General features: G+C 40.9%; 1 protein-coding gene across 1 annotated transcript in view; it reads left to right on the forward strand.

The window, feature by feature from the left end:
- The window catches only part of LOC144013709 (uncharacterized), a 28,945-nt gene extending 11,215 nt beyond the window's left edge, over positions 1-17,730 (forward strand). Inside the window, exons 2-3 of the mRNA XM_077512874.1 lie at positions 404-2,077; positions 14,882-17,730. Of these exons, the coding sequence (XP_077369000.1) occupies positions 404-2,077; positions 14,882-16,359 (3,152 nt within the window). The 3' untranslated portion in view covers positions 16,360-17,730. The remainder of the gene's footprint in view (positions 1-403; positions 2,078-14,881) is intronic.
- The last annotated feature ends 1,345 nt before the right edge of the window (positions 17,731-19,075 follow it).

Raw genomic sequence — 19,075 nt, forward strand, 5'->3', positions numbered from 1 at the left:
ACCTTTCCTTGGTTTTAAATTAACTTAATATTGTACATATCAATGTTATTGCTCAATATTACCCCACAACAATATTACCCCCTCATTTGGAGCCGCTAGCTACAAAAAAATGGAGGGCAAAGTGGAAACTTATGGTATTTTGTTTTTTGGTTGAAACAGTACGTCGATCGCTACTTTCGTGGTGTAAATTGTCATTCATTAAATCGTTTGTGTCGGCATATACTCGTCTTGCTCAAGCTATCTTAGCTTGCGAGCTGCTAACAAACAGACTGCACAATTGCTCCACATTCCTCAGCAGCTGTGCCCAAGTCAAGGTGCCACTGTAGAAACAATACACGTCAAGTCGCGCTTTAGATTTGACTTAACTGAACCAAATGTGTATTTGTCTTCTTGTGTCTTGCAGATGATGGTGAAAAATATCTTGGTCCTGAGAAGCAGGAACTGAAGTCTCCTCATGTTAAAGAGGAGGAGGAAGAGCATGCTTACATTAAAGAGGAGGAAGAGCCCCTTCGTGTCAAAGAAGAGGAGGTTGAGGATGATGTCACCAAGTCACCACTGACCTTTGTTGCTTTAAAGAGTGACGATAACGGTGAGCATGAGGAGGACAGAGGGGCGGAGCCTCCAAGCAGCAGCTCAACTCAACACATGAAGACAGAAGGTGATGCAGACCAGTGGGGACCACCACAAGCACAAAGTGATGACACAAGGTCACAGTCTGCTGACACTGACGACGACGATGAATACGCTAAAGGTGATCATGCTGACAACAACCGCTGCAAATGTTCTCAGTGTGGGAAAACATTTAGTTCAAAAAGGGATTTGAAAGTTCACTTGAGAGAACACACTGGAGAAAAACCTTTTGCCTGCCCAGACTGTGGCCAAAGTTTCTCTCGGCAGTCACATTTAACAAGGCACGCAAGAACACACACTGGAGAAAAACCTTTTGCCTGCTCAGACTGTGGCAAAAGCTTCTCTGTTAAGGGAAGTTTAAAAATACACGCAAGAACACACACTGGAGAAAAACCTTTTGCCTGCCCAGACTGTGGCAAAAGCTTCTCCAACAAGGGAAATTTAAAAAAACACACAAGAACACACACTGGAGAAAAACCTTTCCCCTGCCCAGACTGTGGCAAAAGATTCTCTGATCAGGGAAGTTTAAAAAGACACACAAGAACACACACTGGAGAAAAACCTTTCGCCTGCCCAGACTGTGGCAAAAGATTCTCTGATAAGGGAATTTTAAAAACACACACAAGAACACACACTGGAGAAAAACCTTTTGCCTGCCCAGACTGTGGCCAAAGTTTCTCTCAGCAGTCACATTTAACATGCCACACAAGAACACACACTGGAGAAAAACCTTTTGCCTGCCCACACTGTGGCAAAAGATTCTCTGATAAGGGAAGATTAAAAACACACACAAGAACACACACTGGAGAAAAACCTTTCGCCTGCCCAGACTGTGGCAAAAGATTCTCTGAGAAGAGAAGTTTAAAAACACACACAAGAACACACACTGGAGAAAAACCTTTTGCCTGCCCAGACTGTGGCCAAAGTTTCTCTCAGCAGTCACATTTAACATGCCACACAAGAACACACACTGGAGAAAAACCTTTTGCCTGCCCACACTGTGGCAAAAGATTCTCTGATAAGGGAAGTTTAAAAACACACACAAGAACACACACTGGAGAAAAACCTTTCGCCTGCCCAGACTGTGGCAAAGGCTTCTCTCACAAGAGGAATTTAACAATCCACACAAGAAGACACACTAGAGAGAAACCTTTTTCCTACCCAGACTGTTGCAAAAGCTTCTCCAACAAGAGAAAATTTAAAAAACACACAAGAACACACACTGGAGAGAAACCTTTTGCCTGCCCACACTGTGGCAAAAGATTCTCTGATAAGGGAAGTTTAAAAACACACACAAGAACACACACTGGAGAGAAACCTTTCGCCTGCCCAGACTGTGGCAAAAGCTTCTCCAACAAGAGAAATTTTAAAAAACACACAAGAACACACACTGGAGAGAAACCTTTTGCCTGCCCACACTGTGGCAAAAGATTCTCTGATAAGGGAAGTTTAAAAACACACACAAGAACACACACTGGAGAGAAACCTTTCGCCTGCCCAGACTGTGACAAAAGCTTCTCTCATCAGTCAGCTTTAACACACCACACAAGAAGACACGCTGGGAAGGAACCGTTCAGTTGCAGTATTTGTGCTCAAAGATTCTCTTGTAAAAATCTTGCTGAGAGACACGAGTGTGCTGGTGACAATAGCAGCGATCTTTGAAGCTTAAAAATAAAAATAAAGGGAGTGAGGCTGTGCTATGATGTAAAAGTGTCAATGATTTGGAATAAAATAGAGGGAAGAAAAAGGTGATCGACGCTGATTTTGAAAAGGATAAAGAGGAATATCAGACAAAAATGCAAAGAAACATGAAATACAAAATCAAAATGAATTTGCATTATATTGAGGGACATCATGAATCAACTCCTCCCGTTGTAGTCCTTCGCTGATCTCGAACCTTTCTCATGCACTTTGAGACCCAACGAGGTGATATCTTGCATGGAGCCCCCAGAACTCAAAATTTAACAGCAACAAAATTTAAAGGGGAAGTCAACCCCAAAATGATCTTTATATGTTGTATGTGCCTCCACTCGTCGAAACACGGCATTCAGATTAATCAATTTTGCTCCAGTTCCAAGTGTCAGCGGCTGCGACAATAACCTCAAATCATGTCCGATATCTCTTGCCGTGTTGTGAAAAAGTATTTGCCCTCCTCTCAAATTCTCCCTTTTATTGCGCAGTTTGCCAAGTTGAACATTTATCAAAGATAACCGCTATTATGACTTGAGACGTCGACATGACTCCTTCCGTGTCGGTGACCTTGTTCGAGTGAAAACACAGCCCAGGTCAGATGCTCACTCTAATTTTACAGCTCAACTTGCTCCCCTATTTGAGGGACCACTGTGTGTGTCCGAACGACTTGTCGCTTGGGTGGACTCTGGTGCTGATGCTGGTGTTTATCATATTGTGAATATGCAGCCGTTCCATACTTGGGATTCTCTCACTGCCAAGTGACAATTGGTTTCCTCTCCTGCTGAGAGGGGGACCTCTGGGATCCCGGACACGGGCTTTTCCGCCCCTCAGGCCCCATTAGGAGATGCTGATGCTGAACTTGAGCCATTTCGCTTTGGTTCAACGGACATTGACTCTGATTGTGAGGCTAAAAAAAAATAAAAATAAAAAAAAATAAAAATCCACTGTACATGTTTATTTTTACAATTGATTATATGTCGATTTTTGTTGTATACGGTGCTTGCCTTTTGTGCGTACCATCCATAATTGTGTTCTATGTAGAGATGCTATTTGGTATGATCAGTTGCTTCTTAAGCTGTTTACGGCTGTGGTCAGCCTTTTTCTCACCAGGCAGTGTGGCACCGCGCCACGTGGCGCTTCTTTGGTTTTGTGTAGAAGTAGTTTTTTTTTTTTTTTTTTTGTATTGCCCTGAATGGAAATTATCATGCGCGGTGCCGTCGAGCCCGCTCTCTCTTTGTGTTGTTTAGAATAAATGTTGACTTTGTGGACTGAAGTTGCTCTGCCTTTTTGTTTTGCTGGCCCGCTGCGCCGTCCATGGCAAATCAGCCTCCGCGCGTTACAGACGCTGCGGAAACACAATTCTAAATTCCCTGCTGAACTTTTAAACCAAGAAGTCCCTTTACCCAGAACTCAAAGAAACTGGACTTGTTGGTGTAAAAGCAGCAGCTCTTAATTAGTAGGATATGCTATGTAATCTTCAAATCAAACATTGTCTTGAAGGCTACCTGTTTCAGTTGCATGTCCAGTAGGGGTGGGTGATATGGCTTTAAATTTATATCACGATATTTCAAAGAAATTTGCGATGACGATATTTATGACGATACAGTGGTACCTCTACTTACGAACGTCCCTTCATACGAAAGTTTCAAGTTTTGAAACTCCTCAACAGGAAAATATTGCCTCTAGTTGTGTGAAGGCTGGAGGCCTTCACACATATGTCATTCAACCTTTATTATTGTTTTTTACTTAAACTTATTCCTCCCACTTTTTTGTCCCGTATCTACTTCCACATTTTTCACCCGATTCACTCCATTCCAGTTTCAAACTATTCCAAAAATTCACGCGACGCATGCTTGTATTTTTATTATTCCTACGATTCACGCCTTACCCACAATTCCCGATTTCATACCCGATTTTTCCCCATTATTCTTAATGGGAGATTCTACATTTCACATTTACTTCCACATTTTTCACCCGATTCACATCATTCCAGCTTCAATATATTCCAGCAATTGGTGCCATGAGCGATTCCAGCTTTTCAGGTTCAAAATTCACGCCTTACCCACAATTCCCGATTTCATACCCGATTATTTCCCACAGTCTACATTTTCCATTGACTTCCACATTATTCATCCGATTCACATCATTCCAGCTTCAATACATTCCAGCAATTCATGCCACATTCAGAAATTAAACAACCAAACACAAATTAAACAATCCACATTCATGTGAAGAATGCTAGCCCAAACCACTAACTAACACTGGCTGATGTGACATCACGCACGGGCATACATGTATGCTATACTGCACAACAAACTTTGGATGGACATTATGCAATTAGCAATACAGCCAGTCGGTATCTATGAGAGTGTAGTGGCTGGAGAATTTTGCGGTCAATGACCGCTAACAGAGTAAGAAATTTGATATGTGGACTAAACTAGCCAACACCGGATTACAAGCAATAAATCTTACCTTCCTACGAAAACGCCTTTCATTTTGCCCACTTTGAGGTCTCTGCATGTCAACCAAGGTTTAAGCTGCTCCACACTGTGTTGGTATATTGAAGCATGTTGACATTTTCACGCCTGCGATGTCTTCTTCTTCCAAAATGACCATACACTGGTGTTGCTACTCTGTTTGTTTGAGACCTCGTGCATACTAATGAGAACTGGAAATGCCATTTCTGGGGAAATGGAGTGTGAAGGCTGGACAGCTGAATGAATACCTGTGGAATGATTTGGAATAATGTTGAATGATGATGAATGATATTGAAAGATATTGAATGGTGTTGAATGATACTGAATGACATGGAATGAGCTTAACATGCTGAAGTTGGAATGGTTTAAATTCATCCAGAAATCTAGAAGCAGTTGAAGGTAGACAAACACCAAAAAATAAAAATAAATCAGCAAGAAACAAGAAAACAAGGAAGAAATCAAGTAAGAAATGGAGGAAGTAGCAAGTAATCGGGTAAGCAATGGAGCTAATGTTAGCTTAGCATGCTAATGCTAATGTTAGCATAAGCATTCTAAGCTAACATTAGCATTCGCATGCTAAGCTAACATTAGCATTAGCATGCTAAGCTAACATTATCATTAGCATGCTAACTTAGCATTAGCATCTTAAGCTAACATTAGCATTAGCATGCTAACTTAGCATTTGCATGCTAGTTTAGCATTAGCATGCTAACATTAGCATGCCAAGCTAACATTAGCATGCTAACATAGCATTAGCATACAAAGCTAACATTAGCATTACTGTGCTAGCTTAGCATTAGCATGCTAAGCTAACATTAGCATTACCATGCTACACTAACATTAGCATTAGCATGCTAGTTTAGCATGCTCACTTAGCATTAGCATGCCAAGGTAACATTAGCATTAACATGCTCAGCTAACATTAGCATTAGCATGCCTAGCTAACATTAACATTAGCATGTTAAGCTAACATTAGCATTCACATGCTAAGCTAACATTAGCATTATCATGCTAACTTAGTATTAGCATGCTGAGCTAACATTAGCATGCTAAGCTAGCAATAGCATTAGCATGTTCAGCTAGCGTTAGCATTAGCTAGCATTAGAATGCTAACTTAGCACTAGCATGCTCACTTCCTGTTGATTTCAGGCCACTTCCTGTTTAAATCAGGTCACTTCCTGTTGAAATTGGGTCACTTCCTGTTGATATAAGGTCACTTCCTGTTAAAATCAAGTCACTTCCTGTTAAAATACAGGTCACTTCCTATTGAAATCGGGTCACTTCCTGTTAAAATCAGGTCACTTCCTGTTGATTTTAGGGCACTTCCTGTTGAAATTAAGTCACTTCCTGTTGAGATGAGGTCACTTCCTGTTGATATTGGTCACTTCCTGTTCAGGTCGGGGAATAGGTCGCTTGCACGTGTCGTCACTTCCGCCTCGGATTTCTCGTAGTCGCCATGCTGGGTGGCCTCCATTTACGTAGCGATTCGGTCTAACACGTATCTATCACGTTTGTTGTCTGCGTTTAAAATGGTACATTGTTGCTGCATCGTTGGCTGTTCGAACAAAGCCAAGGGGGAAAATGGTCGGCCTTTCTTCCGAATTCCGAAAATAATTAGGAACCAGGGCCTGGAGACAGAGGAGTGCGGACTCCGGAGGGAAGTCGTTACTTTGGGCTCGTGTGTGCAGCGATCACTTTGTGAGCGGTAAGCTTGTTTACCTTTATTTAATGTAATGCATGAGGATTAATAACGTTTCGACCGCGCATATATGGGCAAGTTGCTTATGTTTTGGATTCATGAGCAAGCAAGTTCGGTAGTACAAGCTGGCTAGCGGACGTTAGCCGAAAGCTAACATCGAACATTTTCACCCAAGTAGTGCCAGTGCAAAGTGTTTACTGCTGAAATTGGATTGATTAGTCTTGGGCTCTTAATGCCGATAACATGTTTTTTGGTGGCAAAATGTAAACTTGGAAAAAAAGAGAGGGGGTGATGCAAGTAAACAGACCCCCGGTAGCCTACACATCATGCTAAAGAACTTATTCGGTAGCCTACACATCATGCTAAAGAACTTATTCACGGCCACCCTACTGCGGCAAAATAACCAGTCTTTCCATATTTTATTTGTTTATATATTTGTTTATTTTAACAGGTCGCCCTGCGCCCGTTTTTCTGTCCAATCATCCCGACTGGGCTCCAACATTAAAGTTGGGTCCCAAGTTACAACATCTATGTCTCAGATATGAACGTGCACAGGAGAGACAAGCAAAGAAAAGACGACTCGAAGTGGCAGAGAGTTTGTTGCAGTTATGCAGCCAGATGGCTCCAGTAACCTGTACCCTCAAGTACTGCTGACATCATTGACTCTGGTATGCCACTCAGAATTCATTACATGATATATTGTATGATGAGTGAATGTATGTGTTTGTTTGTGTGTGTACATGCACCTTATATTTTAGAGACATTTGGAAGTGTTTATAGAAATAAGTATTTGCCTGTAGCAATGTTCATACATTAAAAAATGTTAAACCTATATTATAACCTATATTATTATATAAATATTAAACCTATTACTGGTACCGTATTTTTTTGTGATCTTTTTTTTTTTTTTTTTTTATTTCTTTCGGGATCTCATGCCACACCGACTTGATTGCCAATGACATGATGGAAACGAAGGCGAGCATCAAAGCATTGGAGGAGGACAACATGCGACTGTTTGTTTGGCGCTAATAAAGGCAGCGATTATACAAATTCTATTGTTGGGTTTGTTTACAAAGCTATACATAATACAAATGACAGGATTTGACTCAATGTGCAATATGGTCCCTCTTAAAGTAATGGCATAAATCTCTATTATTTCTAAAAGCACAAAAAATGAAGTGAATAATGATTAGATGTAGTAATTTCAGGGATAAATTGAACTGTTAATTAATGTAGTTTATTTTAGCACAGGTGCCTACCATCCTGAGATGACGGTATGATGTAATGTTGATGGGGTACGCAATGACTTTCATTATGCTATGTACAGAGGAAAAAGTTGCTCTCTTTTAAATTTGTTTAATGTAAGACAAGTACCAGTACTGTGTTACAGTTTTCCCAATAATCCTTGTTTCACACTTGTCACAAAACCACTGTCCTTTTGGCAGTCTAGATTGGCACACTTCAAGTGATATCATTTGATTTTTCAATCTGCTGCAGCACAAAAAACTACTTTATTCCGCATCTTTGAAGTACATGAGCAAGTGGTAGGTGACAGCGGCTGAGCAGGAACACTGGAAGTCTACTGCTGATCTAGTAAATGCTCTCCCGAGCAGTTCAGGTAAGGAGGGGATTTTGGAAAAAAAAAAAACACTGGCTTTTCCAGCTGGCCAAAACGAGCGATCTGGGTGGACTCGCTCAATCACACTTTGTCCACACCACAAAGTCGCAGAAGTCCGTCCAGTTAAACTCATCTGTGCCTGAATCTGAAAATATTACAAACATTGTAATGAAAATATGAAACATAGAATTAAATAAGAAACTACAAAAAGTAAAGCCATACATACCTGGTAATAATATTGGTGTTGTTGTGACAAGTGATGGGAATTGTTGCCATCCGGCACCAGACAGAAATTGGGTGTTGTGACAGCCTCCTTAACCGTGAGATCATAAGAAAAGCTGTCAGTATGCTCAGTAGTTACCATGAACACGTTTTATTGTACTGGAAACTGAAACTAAAAATACGTCCTCTGAGAGTGGTTAACCTTAAAGGTACACTCAGTATTATACAGTGGCATCTAGTGGTGAAATAAAAAGTCATTCATTAAAAAAAAACAAATGTTTGTGTTAGTAGTAAGTAAAAAGGTATGTTGTATCGCATAAACATACGTTTTTAAAATATAACGGTAAGTATATAAATCACTAATTATTTTCCATGACCGCGCCTCGCCTGCTAGTGTCCGCCATGTTTCGCCGCCATCTTTCTGCTACGGGTGCCGTCACAGACAAATTTCAGCGCTCCATTTCTTAACGCGTTTTTGGAACGCCTTTGCAGACGCACTTCCAATTCATTTTCAATGACCGTTTGGTAGTTTCACCTATCCACAATGCACCATGCCGCTACCCATAATGCACCTTGAATTTGAGATGCGCACTTCGCTTATTAAGCTGCTGCCAAGCGCTACACCAGGGAGCAAACTAAATGACAATATTACAAGTATTTCTGTAACATTATTGTTGTGTTTACCTTCGTCTATCCGTGGCGTACTGACTCCAGTGTCCATCACTGTGGCTTTGAATTGGCCGTCACATAATTTCTCTCGGCAGCTGCTGTACTGATCCATGAGCGTTTTATAGTCTTGCTGTAGCTATCTTTGCAACTTATACAGACTTTTTTAGGGTCGTGTGAGCATTTAAGGTGTTTACCTCACCAAGCTTGGCAGTAATCACGTGCATGGTGGCTTGGATGAAGCTGATTCAAAGTCGTGCTGATGTCTTCGTCTCCCAAATCTTTAGAAGAGCCTGCACCTCGCTGTCATCCTATCCATTCGCTTTTCCTCCATTTTAAAATATTGCAACCAATGAGGACATCATCATAACTAATAAATATTGTAAATACTGTACGAGTGTACGCTTGCAGCAACTGCATGCTCGCAGCTAGGCTAATGGCGGCTGTGCAACACACCTCCAAATTCAAACAACCAATCAGACCAGCCAAACAGGAGTAGTAAAAAAATTAAATTAAATTTAAAAAAGTCTTGTTTTTTTTTTTCACTCTGTCCGCCTGGTCAGTGGTCCGCCTCCATCTCCGTGTGTCAAGGTCCGTGTGAAACATGGACGGCAACGGCACAAACATGGTTCAGGGCAGAGCATCGACTTAAATTTTTCCAGTCGACCTATTTTTAAAGTCAACTTGGTCGACTTTTTCCCAGCCCTCGTTGAAACGAAGATTCTGTTCCAAATCATCCACTTTTTGTTCCAGGGCAACAATGCGTCAATTTTTTTCTTGTCTCTTTCTTCAATTGCCGTATTTCCTGAAGAAGTGGCTCAATGCTCTTCTTCATTTCTTACCTCTGAAAACGCAATTTAATTGGATATGAAGAGCCCAGTCTTCGGTAATGAGATCGTAGACGTACGAGTGCGCGCAGCGTGTATGAGCGTGCAGTTTGTTTTCGGCCACAGGTGGCAGTAGCGATTTGACATTTTAAATCTTCCGTATAGCTGCTTGAATATTTACAGAAAAAAATCATTCAAAATAAGTGGTCTAAAATTAAAAAATAAGAGGTTTCTCATTTATCAATGTAATAAAATTATTAATAATTTTAAAAACCACTCCTGTAGTAAAAAAGAAAAGAAAAACTACATAGCAGGTTTATTGGTGCACATCCATCCATCAATCCATCCATTTTTGTAACAGCTTGCTCCTCACAAGGGTCGCGGGGGTGCTGGAGCCTATCCTTGCTGGCTTCGGGCAGTAGGCGGGGTACACCCCAAACTGTTTGCCACCCTTCGCAAGGCATATTGATGTGGTGCAAAATGATCTAAATTTTATTTAGATTTAAACAAGGCTTGATTTATTCAAAAATCAATCTTGTGCAAAATGTTTAGACAATAACGTACATTAATTTTTTTTTTATCAGTTTTAAGATAAAATTAACATAGCTTGTTCAAAAAAGCTACTCATATCTTTTGCATAACATAAATGCCACATAACTTGTGCAAAAAAATTACAGCCTTTTGCTCAACATAAATGCCATACATAGCTCATACAAAAAAAAAAAAACTACTGATGGCTTTTGCATAACCTAAATGCCACAAAGCTTGTGCAAAAAAGCTACTCATAGCCGTTTGTTCAACTTAAGTGCCACATATATAGCTTGAGTAAAAAAACTACTCATATTATTGCTCAACTTAAATGTCACAGACTAGGGGTGTCACGATTCGCCAACTCCACGATTCGATTTAAATTTCGATTTTGGGGTCACGATTCGATTTTTTTTTTTCGATTTTTTTTTTTTTTTTTTTTTTTTTTTTTTTTTTTTTTTTTTGCGCTCCCCCACTTTATAACACAGAGGCATATGCTTCTGTAGGCTAAGGCTAGTCTATGATCATTGGTTCTATTCATTGTACAGTAAATCTTATTTCAAAAGATCGGCTACATATAGGTGATGCAATTTCCATATTATTTTTGTGTAAATTTACGTAATATATGATAATTGACATTAGGCAGGAATGATCAAATTCAAATAATTTATTTACAATATAAAGTTAACCGTCTTGTTGTTACTGAAGTGTAAAATAAAAAATAAAAAAACAAAAACAAAAAGTCACAGTGGGTGCCTGCCATCTATTGACTGTTTTTGGTTACAACAGTGTGCTGTGTGTTCCTCTTAAAATAATGTGCAACAACAACAAAAAATATATTGTATCCAAAGTCATGGAACAAATACAGCCTGAACAAACTATATCCCAACATTTACAGGTGCTGGGCATACTGTAGCGTGGTTCAAGTACACTAATTAAATGTTTGAATCCAGCGTTTTCCACCGCCGAATAAGGTCTGCTGCTATAAATAGACCTATGGCGTTAGTTATAGCTTTCGCGCGAGCTGAAGTGTGTGGAAGTTTCACTGTAAATGAGGATGAAATAGTTGGTTGGACCGTTGTTTTCCCACTTCTAGTTGAATTTGATAAATCTAAATCTTTGTGATGCCTGCGTAAATGTCCCGTCATTTTTGTCGTGTTTCCCGTGGCCGGGTACAGTACGCGCACATAGCATATCTTGCAAACGTGAACGTTGTCGACATAACTCACCGGGAACGCAAAATGTTTCCAAACTGGTGACGAGAGAAGCGGGAGCGGCTTGAAGCACCATTGCTGTGTCTCTGTCCGCGCTTGCCATGACTGCAGGAGAAGTCAGCGAACAAGTGCCGTTAGCTAGTAGCTGAATGGCTGCGTCTCATTTGCTTTCCTGGGAGGTGGCGGCGGCGGCGGGGGGGGGGGCATTGAATCGTGTGTCCTCTCTTCTATTTCGATGCTCGAAATCATGACGTAATTTCGATCGATTTCGAGAAAAAAACGAAATCGTGACACCCTTATCACATACATATCTTGTGCAAAAGAAAAACTACTCATAGCTTTTGCATAACTTAATTCCCACAAGTCAGTAGTTCTAACAATTGTAACCAGGTATTGTTAAACCACACATCCAGTATTCTGCAAATATACAACTCAACTCACAATAACATTTGTATATAACAGAGCTTCAAGAGCAACAGCGTAAAAATAATCAGCATTGCCTTTTATTGTAATAAACTCAAATTCCTTACAAGCAAAATTTGCCTGTCAACTGACTCTGGCAAAAGACAAGCTCTGGTGCATGTCACACTGTTTCCCCCGGTACTAAATACAGCTCAAGTTTGTTGTTTCATGGCGTGCGTGTACTTATCTTTGCTAGCGTTAGCCACGCCGCACTCTCGAAGACGTGAGCATTCCTCCCATTCTTTCGGATGCATTTGGCGCAAGTGCTGGAAGAGGTTAGTTGTGCTGCCTGCGATTTTTCGTTTTCATAGCTGTTCGGCAAACCTTGCACACGCTTTTACTTTGCTCTACGTCGCTCTTGTAAAAGCCCAACATGAGTCCCTTTTCTGGGGTCTTCTGGAGCAGACAACGTGCGCGAGTAGGCAGCGTACCGTTTGGCCAAAGTAGCTCCCGGTGATGTGGAAGCGTCACTTTCCTTCGCTGCCGGTTGGCGTGTGTTGGCTTCGCCGCCTGCGAGTCCGTGTAAAGGCCTCAGGATACTTCTGCGTCAGGCTCACGCAGAGACGTTACGGCTCCGCTCCGCTCCTGCGTTTGCTTTCAAACTTGTGCGCGATACACCTCAGATTAATGAATTCATTTGTTCGTTAATTTCTGTGCGTGGTGATGTGGAGTGCCTGTATGGCTGTTGCGGGTTCCTGTGCGCCTACCGATGATGTCACATCCCCCAGCTTCGCTATAGTAAGCTGACGTCATCAGCAAGCGCGCCAGCCACCAAACGAAGGACCACAAAACAACGAGAGAAAACAGAAGCGAGCCGCTCAAGGTTAGATGATGTGTATTTATTTATAAGCAGCTCGATTTCCCGATTTAGCTCATTTTCACATCGTGGTATTTTCAATGGACGAATTAATCGAAGGAATTTGCTTTATCGCCCAGCCCTACAATGATCCAATAATTATTTGCAAAGGGCACACTGCCACAGTTTTGCTGTCCTTGCTCTTTTTAATTGGTTTTCGTCTAAATCCAAACCTGTCACATGTGCCACATTGCATCTGTAAAAAGAAAGAGACCAAGGCAAAAAAATTTGCCATTTTGTGTGCAGTTATGTCAGGAGTAAAGAACAGGGAATAATCGCCCGTTGTAGATAACATAATCTGTGCCATTAAAATGTTATATAATTATTGATTATAAGAACATTTATGTTACTATTGGTCAGGAAGTACTATGCACACAAAATATGATCTAAATATAGATGATGCACACCTCTTAATTTTTCAGTTAAAATCTTCACTCATTTTGAATGATTTTTTTCCTGTAAATTTTAGTGCTTGAGCTCAATAGCTTCCAGGTCATGTGACCTATTGACCCCAAATCAGTGCTGCATCATAGTGGCATGTCTGATAGATGATGCACACCTTTTATTTTTTCACTTCCACTTATTTTTAATTATTTTTTTTTCTATAAATATCAATTTAGCTCAATAGCTTCCAGGTTATGTGACCTATTGACCCCAAATCAATGTTGCATCATAGTGGCATGTCTGATAGATGATGCACACCTTTTACTTTTTGATTTTAGACCTCCACTTATTTTTTATATATTTTTTCTTTAAATATTAGTAGTTTAGCTCAATAGCTTCCAGGTCATGTGACATATTGACCCCAAATCAATGCTGCATCATAGTGGCATGTCTGATAGAAGATGCACACCTTTTATTTTTTTCATGTTAGGCCTGCACTTATTTTTAATTAATTATTTCTGTAAATATTATCTTTTTAGCTCAATAGCTTCCATGTCATGTGACCTGTTGACCACAAATGCATGCTGCATCATTGTGGCATGTCTGATAGATGATACACACCTCTTATTTTTTCAGTTTAGACCTCTACTTATTTTTCTATTTTTTTCTTTAAATATTAGCAGTTTAGCTCAATAGCTTCCAGGTCATGTGATCTATTGACCCCAAATGAGTATTGGCTCAAAGTGGCATGTCTGCTACACACCTTTTTTCCTCTATTTCAACCTTTCCTTGGTTTTAAATTAACTTAATATTGTACATATCAATGTTATTGCTCAATATTACCCCACAACAATATTACCCCCTCGTTTGGAGCTGCGAGCTACAAAAAAATGGAGGGCAAAGGGAAAGTGGAAGCTTAAGGTATTTTGTTTTTGGCTGAAACAGTACATCGATCTCTATGTTCGTGGTGTAAATTGTCATTGATTAAATGGTTTGTGTCCGCATATACTCGTCTTGCTCAAGCTATCTTAGCTTGCTAGCTGCCAACAAACAGAGTGCACAATTGCTACACATTCATCAGCAGCTGTGCCCAAGTCAAGGTGCCACTGTAGAAACAATACACGTCAAGTCGCGCTTTAGATTTGACTTAACTGAACCAAATGTGTATTTGTCTTCTTGTGTCTTGCAGATGTTGGTGAAAAATATCTTGGTCCTGAGAAGCAGGAACTGAAGTCTCTTCATGTTAAAAAGGAGGAGGAAGAGCATGCTTACATTAAAGAGGAGGAAGAGCCCCTTCGTGTCAAAGAAGAGGAGGTTGAGGATGATGTCACCAAGTCACCACTGACCTTTGTTGCTTTAAAGAGTGACGACAACGGTGAGCATGAGGAGGACAGAGGGGCGGAGCCCCAAAGCAGCAGCTCAACTCAATACATGAAGACAGAAGGTGATGCAGACCAGTGGGGACCACCACAAGCACAAAGTGATGACACAAGGTCACAGTCTGCTGACACTGACGACGACGACGATGATGAATGCTCTAAATGTAACCATGCTGACAACAACCGCTGCAAATGTTCTCAGTGTGGGAAAACATTTAGTTCAAAAGGGTATTTGAAAGTTCACTTGAGAAAACACACTGGAGAAAAACCTTTTGCCTGCCTAGACTGTGGCAAAAGTTTCTCTCGGAAGTCACATTTAACAAGCCACACAAAAACACACAGTGGAGAAAAACCTTTTTCCTGCTCAGACTGTGGCAAAAGATTCTCTGATAAGGGAAGTTTAAAAACACACACAAGAACACACACTGGAGAAAAACCTTTTTCCTGCTCAGACTGTGGCAAAAGCTTCTCTCAGCAGTCACATTTAACAAGCCACACAAGAACTCACACTGGAGAGAAACCTTTTTCCTGCCCAGACTGTGGCAAAAGATTCTCTGATAAGGGAAGTTTAAAAACACACACAAGAACACACGCTGGAGAAAAACCTTTTTCCTGCTCAGACTGTGGCAAAAGTTTCTCTCAGAAGTCATATTTAACAAGCCACACAAGAACACACAGTGGAGAGAAACCTTTTTCCTGCTCAGACTGTGGCAAAAGTTTCTCTCAGAAGTCATATTTAACAAGCCACACAAGAACACACACTGGAGAAAAACCTTTTACCTGCCCAGACTGTGGCCAAAATTTCTCTCTGCAGTCACATATAACAAACCACACAAGAACACACACTGGAGAAAAACCTTTCGCCTGCCCAGACTGTGGTAAAAGATTCTCTGATAAGGGAAGTTTAAGAAAACACACAAGAACACACACTGGAGAAAAACCTTTCGCCTGCCCAGACTGTGGCAAAAGCTTCTCTCGGCAGTCACATTTAAAAAGCCACGCAAGAACACACACTGGAGAGAAACCTTTTGCCTGCCCAGACTGTGGCAAAAAATTCTCTCATAAGTCTACTTTAATAGACCATACGAGAACACACACTGGAGAAAAACCTTTCGCCTGCCCAGACTGTGGCAAAAGATTCTCTGATAAGAGAAGTTTAAAAACACACACAAGAAGACACACTGGAGAAAAACCTTTCGCCTGCCCAGACTGTGGCAAAAGATTCTCTGATAAGGGAAGTTTAAAAAGGCACACAAGAACACACACTGGCGAAAAATCTTTCGCCTGCCTGGACTGTGGCAAAAGATTCTCTGATAAAGGAAGTTTAAAAAGTCACACAAGAACACACAGTGGAGAAAAACCTTTTTCCTGCTCAGAATGTGGACAAAGCTTTAATCATAAGTTAAGTTTAATAATGCATACAAGAACACACACTGGAGAAAAACCTTTTTCTTGCCCTGACTGTGGCAAAAGTTTCTCTCTTAAGTCAACTTTAACAATCCACGCAAGAACACACACTGGAGAGAAACCTTTTGCCTGCCCAGACTGTGGCAAAAGCTTTTCTCAGCAGTCAGCTTTAACAAGCCACACAAGAAGACACGCTGGGAAGGAACCGTTCAGTTGCAGTATTTGTGCTCAAAGATTCTCTTGTAAAAAGCTTGCTGAGAGACACGAGTGTGCTGGTGACAATAGCAGCGATCTTTGAAGCTTAAATATAAAAATAAAGGGAGTGAGGCTGTGCTATGATGTAAAAGTGTAAATGATTTGGAATAAAATAGAGCGGGAAGAAAAAAGTGATCGACGCTGATTTTGATAATGATAAAGAGGAATATCAGAAACAAATGCAAAGAGACATGAAATACAAAATCAAAATGAATTTTCATTATTTTGAGGGACATCATGAATCAACTCCCATTGTAGTCCTTCGCTGATCTCGAACCTTTCTCATGCACATTGAGACCCAACGAGGTGATATTTTGCATGGAGCCCCCCAGAACCCAAAATTTAACAGCAACAAAATTTAAAAGGGAAGTCAACCCCAAAATGTTCTTTATATGTTGTGTGTGCCTCCACTCGTCGAAACACGGCATTCAGATTAATCAATTTTGCTCCAGTTCCAAGTGTCAGCGGCTGCGACAATAACCTCAAATCATGTTGGATATCTCTTGCCGTGTACAGTGTTGTGAAAAAGTATTTGCCCTCCTCTCAAATTCTCCCTTTTATTGCGCAGTTTGCCAAGTTGAACATTTATCAAAGATAACCGCTATTATGACTTGAGACGTCGACATGACTCCTTCCGTGTCGGTGACCTTGTTCGAGTGAAAACACAGCCCAGGTCAGATGCTCACTCTAATTTTACAGCTCAACTTGCTCCCCTATTTGAGGGACCACTGTGTGTGTCCGAACGACTCAGTGATGTGAACTACAGACTCGCTTGGGTGGACTCTGGTGCTGATGCTGGTGTTTATCATATTGTGAATATGCAGCCGTTCCATACTTGGGATTCTCTCACTGCCAAGAGACAATTGGTTTCCTCTCCTGCTGAGAGGGGGACCTCTGGGATCTCGGACACGGACTTTTCCGCCCCTCAGGCCCCATTAGGAGATGCTGATGCTGAACTTGAGCCATTTCCCTTTGGTTCAACGGACATTGACTCTGATTGTGAGGCGGACACTGTTCCCCGGGGTCTCCCGCCCGGGTCTGACCCTGACCTGGCTTTAAAAAAAAAAAAAAAATCCACTGTACATTTTCATTTTTACAATTGATTATATGTCGATTTTTGTTGTATACGGTGCTTGCCTTTTGTGCGTACCATCCATAATTGTGTTCTATGTATAGATGCTATTTGGTATGGTCAGTTGCTTCTTAAGCTGTTTACGGCTGTGATCAGCCTTTTTCTCACCAGGCAGTGTGGCACCGCGCCACTTCTTTGGTTTTGTGTAGAAGTAGTTTTTTTTTTCCCTTTTGGCGAGGAATAGTTTGTTTTTTTTTGTATTGCCCTGAACGGAAATTATAATGCGCGGTGGCGTCGAGCCCGCTCTCTCTTTGTGTTGTTTGTTTAGAATAAATGTTGACTTTGTGGACTGAAGTTGCTCTCCCTTTTTGTTTTGCTGGCCCGCTGCGCCGTCCATGGCAAATCAGCCTCCGCGCGTTACAGACGCTGCGGAAACACAATTCTAAATTCCCTGCTGAACTTTTAAACCAAGAAGTCCCTTTACCCAGAACTCAAAGAAACTGGACTTGTTGGTGTAAAAGCAGCAGCTCTTAATTCGTAGGATATGCTATGTAACCTTAAAATCAAACATTGTCTTGAAGGCTACCCGTTTCACCTGCATGTCCAGTAGGGGTGGGTGATATGGCTTTAAATTTATATCACGATATTTCAAAGAAATTTGCGGTGACGATACTTTTTGACAATACAGTGGTAACGTCCCTTCATACGAAAGTTTCAAGTTTTGAAACTCCTCAACAGGAAAATATTGCCTCTAGTTGTGTGAAGGCTGGAGGCCTTCACACATATGTCGTTCAACCTTTATTATTGTTTTTTACTTAAACTTATTCCTCCCACTTTTTTGTCCCGCATCTACTTCCACATTTTTCACCCGATTCACTCCATTCCAGTTTCAAACTATTCCAAAAATTCACGCGACGCATGCTTGTATTTTTATTATTCCTACGATTCACGCCTTACCCGCAATTCCCGATTTCGTACCCGATTTTTTCCCCATGTATTCTTAATGGGAGATTCAAAATTTCACATTTACTTCCACATTTTTCACCCGATTCACATCATTCCAGCTTCAATATATTCCAGCAATTGGTGCCATGAGCGATTCCAGCTTTTCAGGTTCAAAATTCACGCCTTACCCACAATTCCCAATTTCTTACCCGATTATTTCCCACATTCTACATTTTCCATTTACTTCCACATTATTCATCCGATTCACATCATTCCAGCTTCAATACATTCCAGCAATTCATGCCACATTCAGAAATTAAACAACCAAATACAAATTAAACAATCCACATTCATGTGAAGAATGCTAGCCCAAACCACTAACTAACACTGGCTGATGTGACATCACGCACGGGCATACATGTATGCTATACTGCACAACAAACTTTGGACGGACATTATGGGTGATTTAACTCACCGTTTGCATCTACACACTAATAAACGTTCAGCAATTCAGCGAGTCGGTATCTATGAGAGTGTAGTGGCTCGAGAATGTTGCGTTCAATGACTGCTAACAGAGTAAGAAATTTGATATGTGGACTAAACTTTTTACAGGTCCACATTTTTTTATACGTACAATTTTTTTTACAGGTACAAATCATGATTCTCCCAAACTGCAAAATTTTTTCTCCACTCCGTTCCCCCCCAACCCTATCCCCCACAACTTTACATCTCCAACTGCCTT

This window comes from Festucalex cinctus, chromosome 1 (genome assembly GCF_051991245.1).
Source record: "Festucalex cinctus isolate MCC-2025b chromosome 1, RoL_Fcin_1.0, whole genome shotgun sequence".
NCBI lineage: Eukaryota > Metazoa > Chordata > Actinopteri > Syngnathiformes > Syngnathidae > Festucalex > Festucalex cinctus.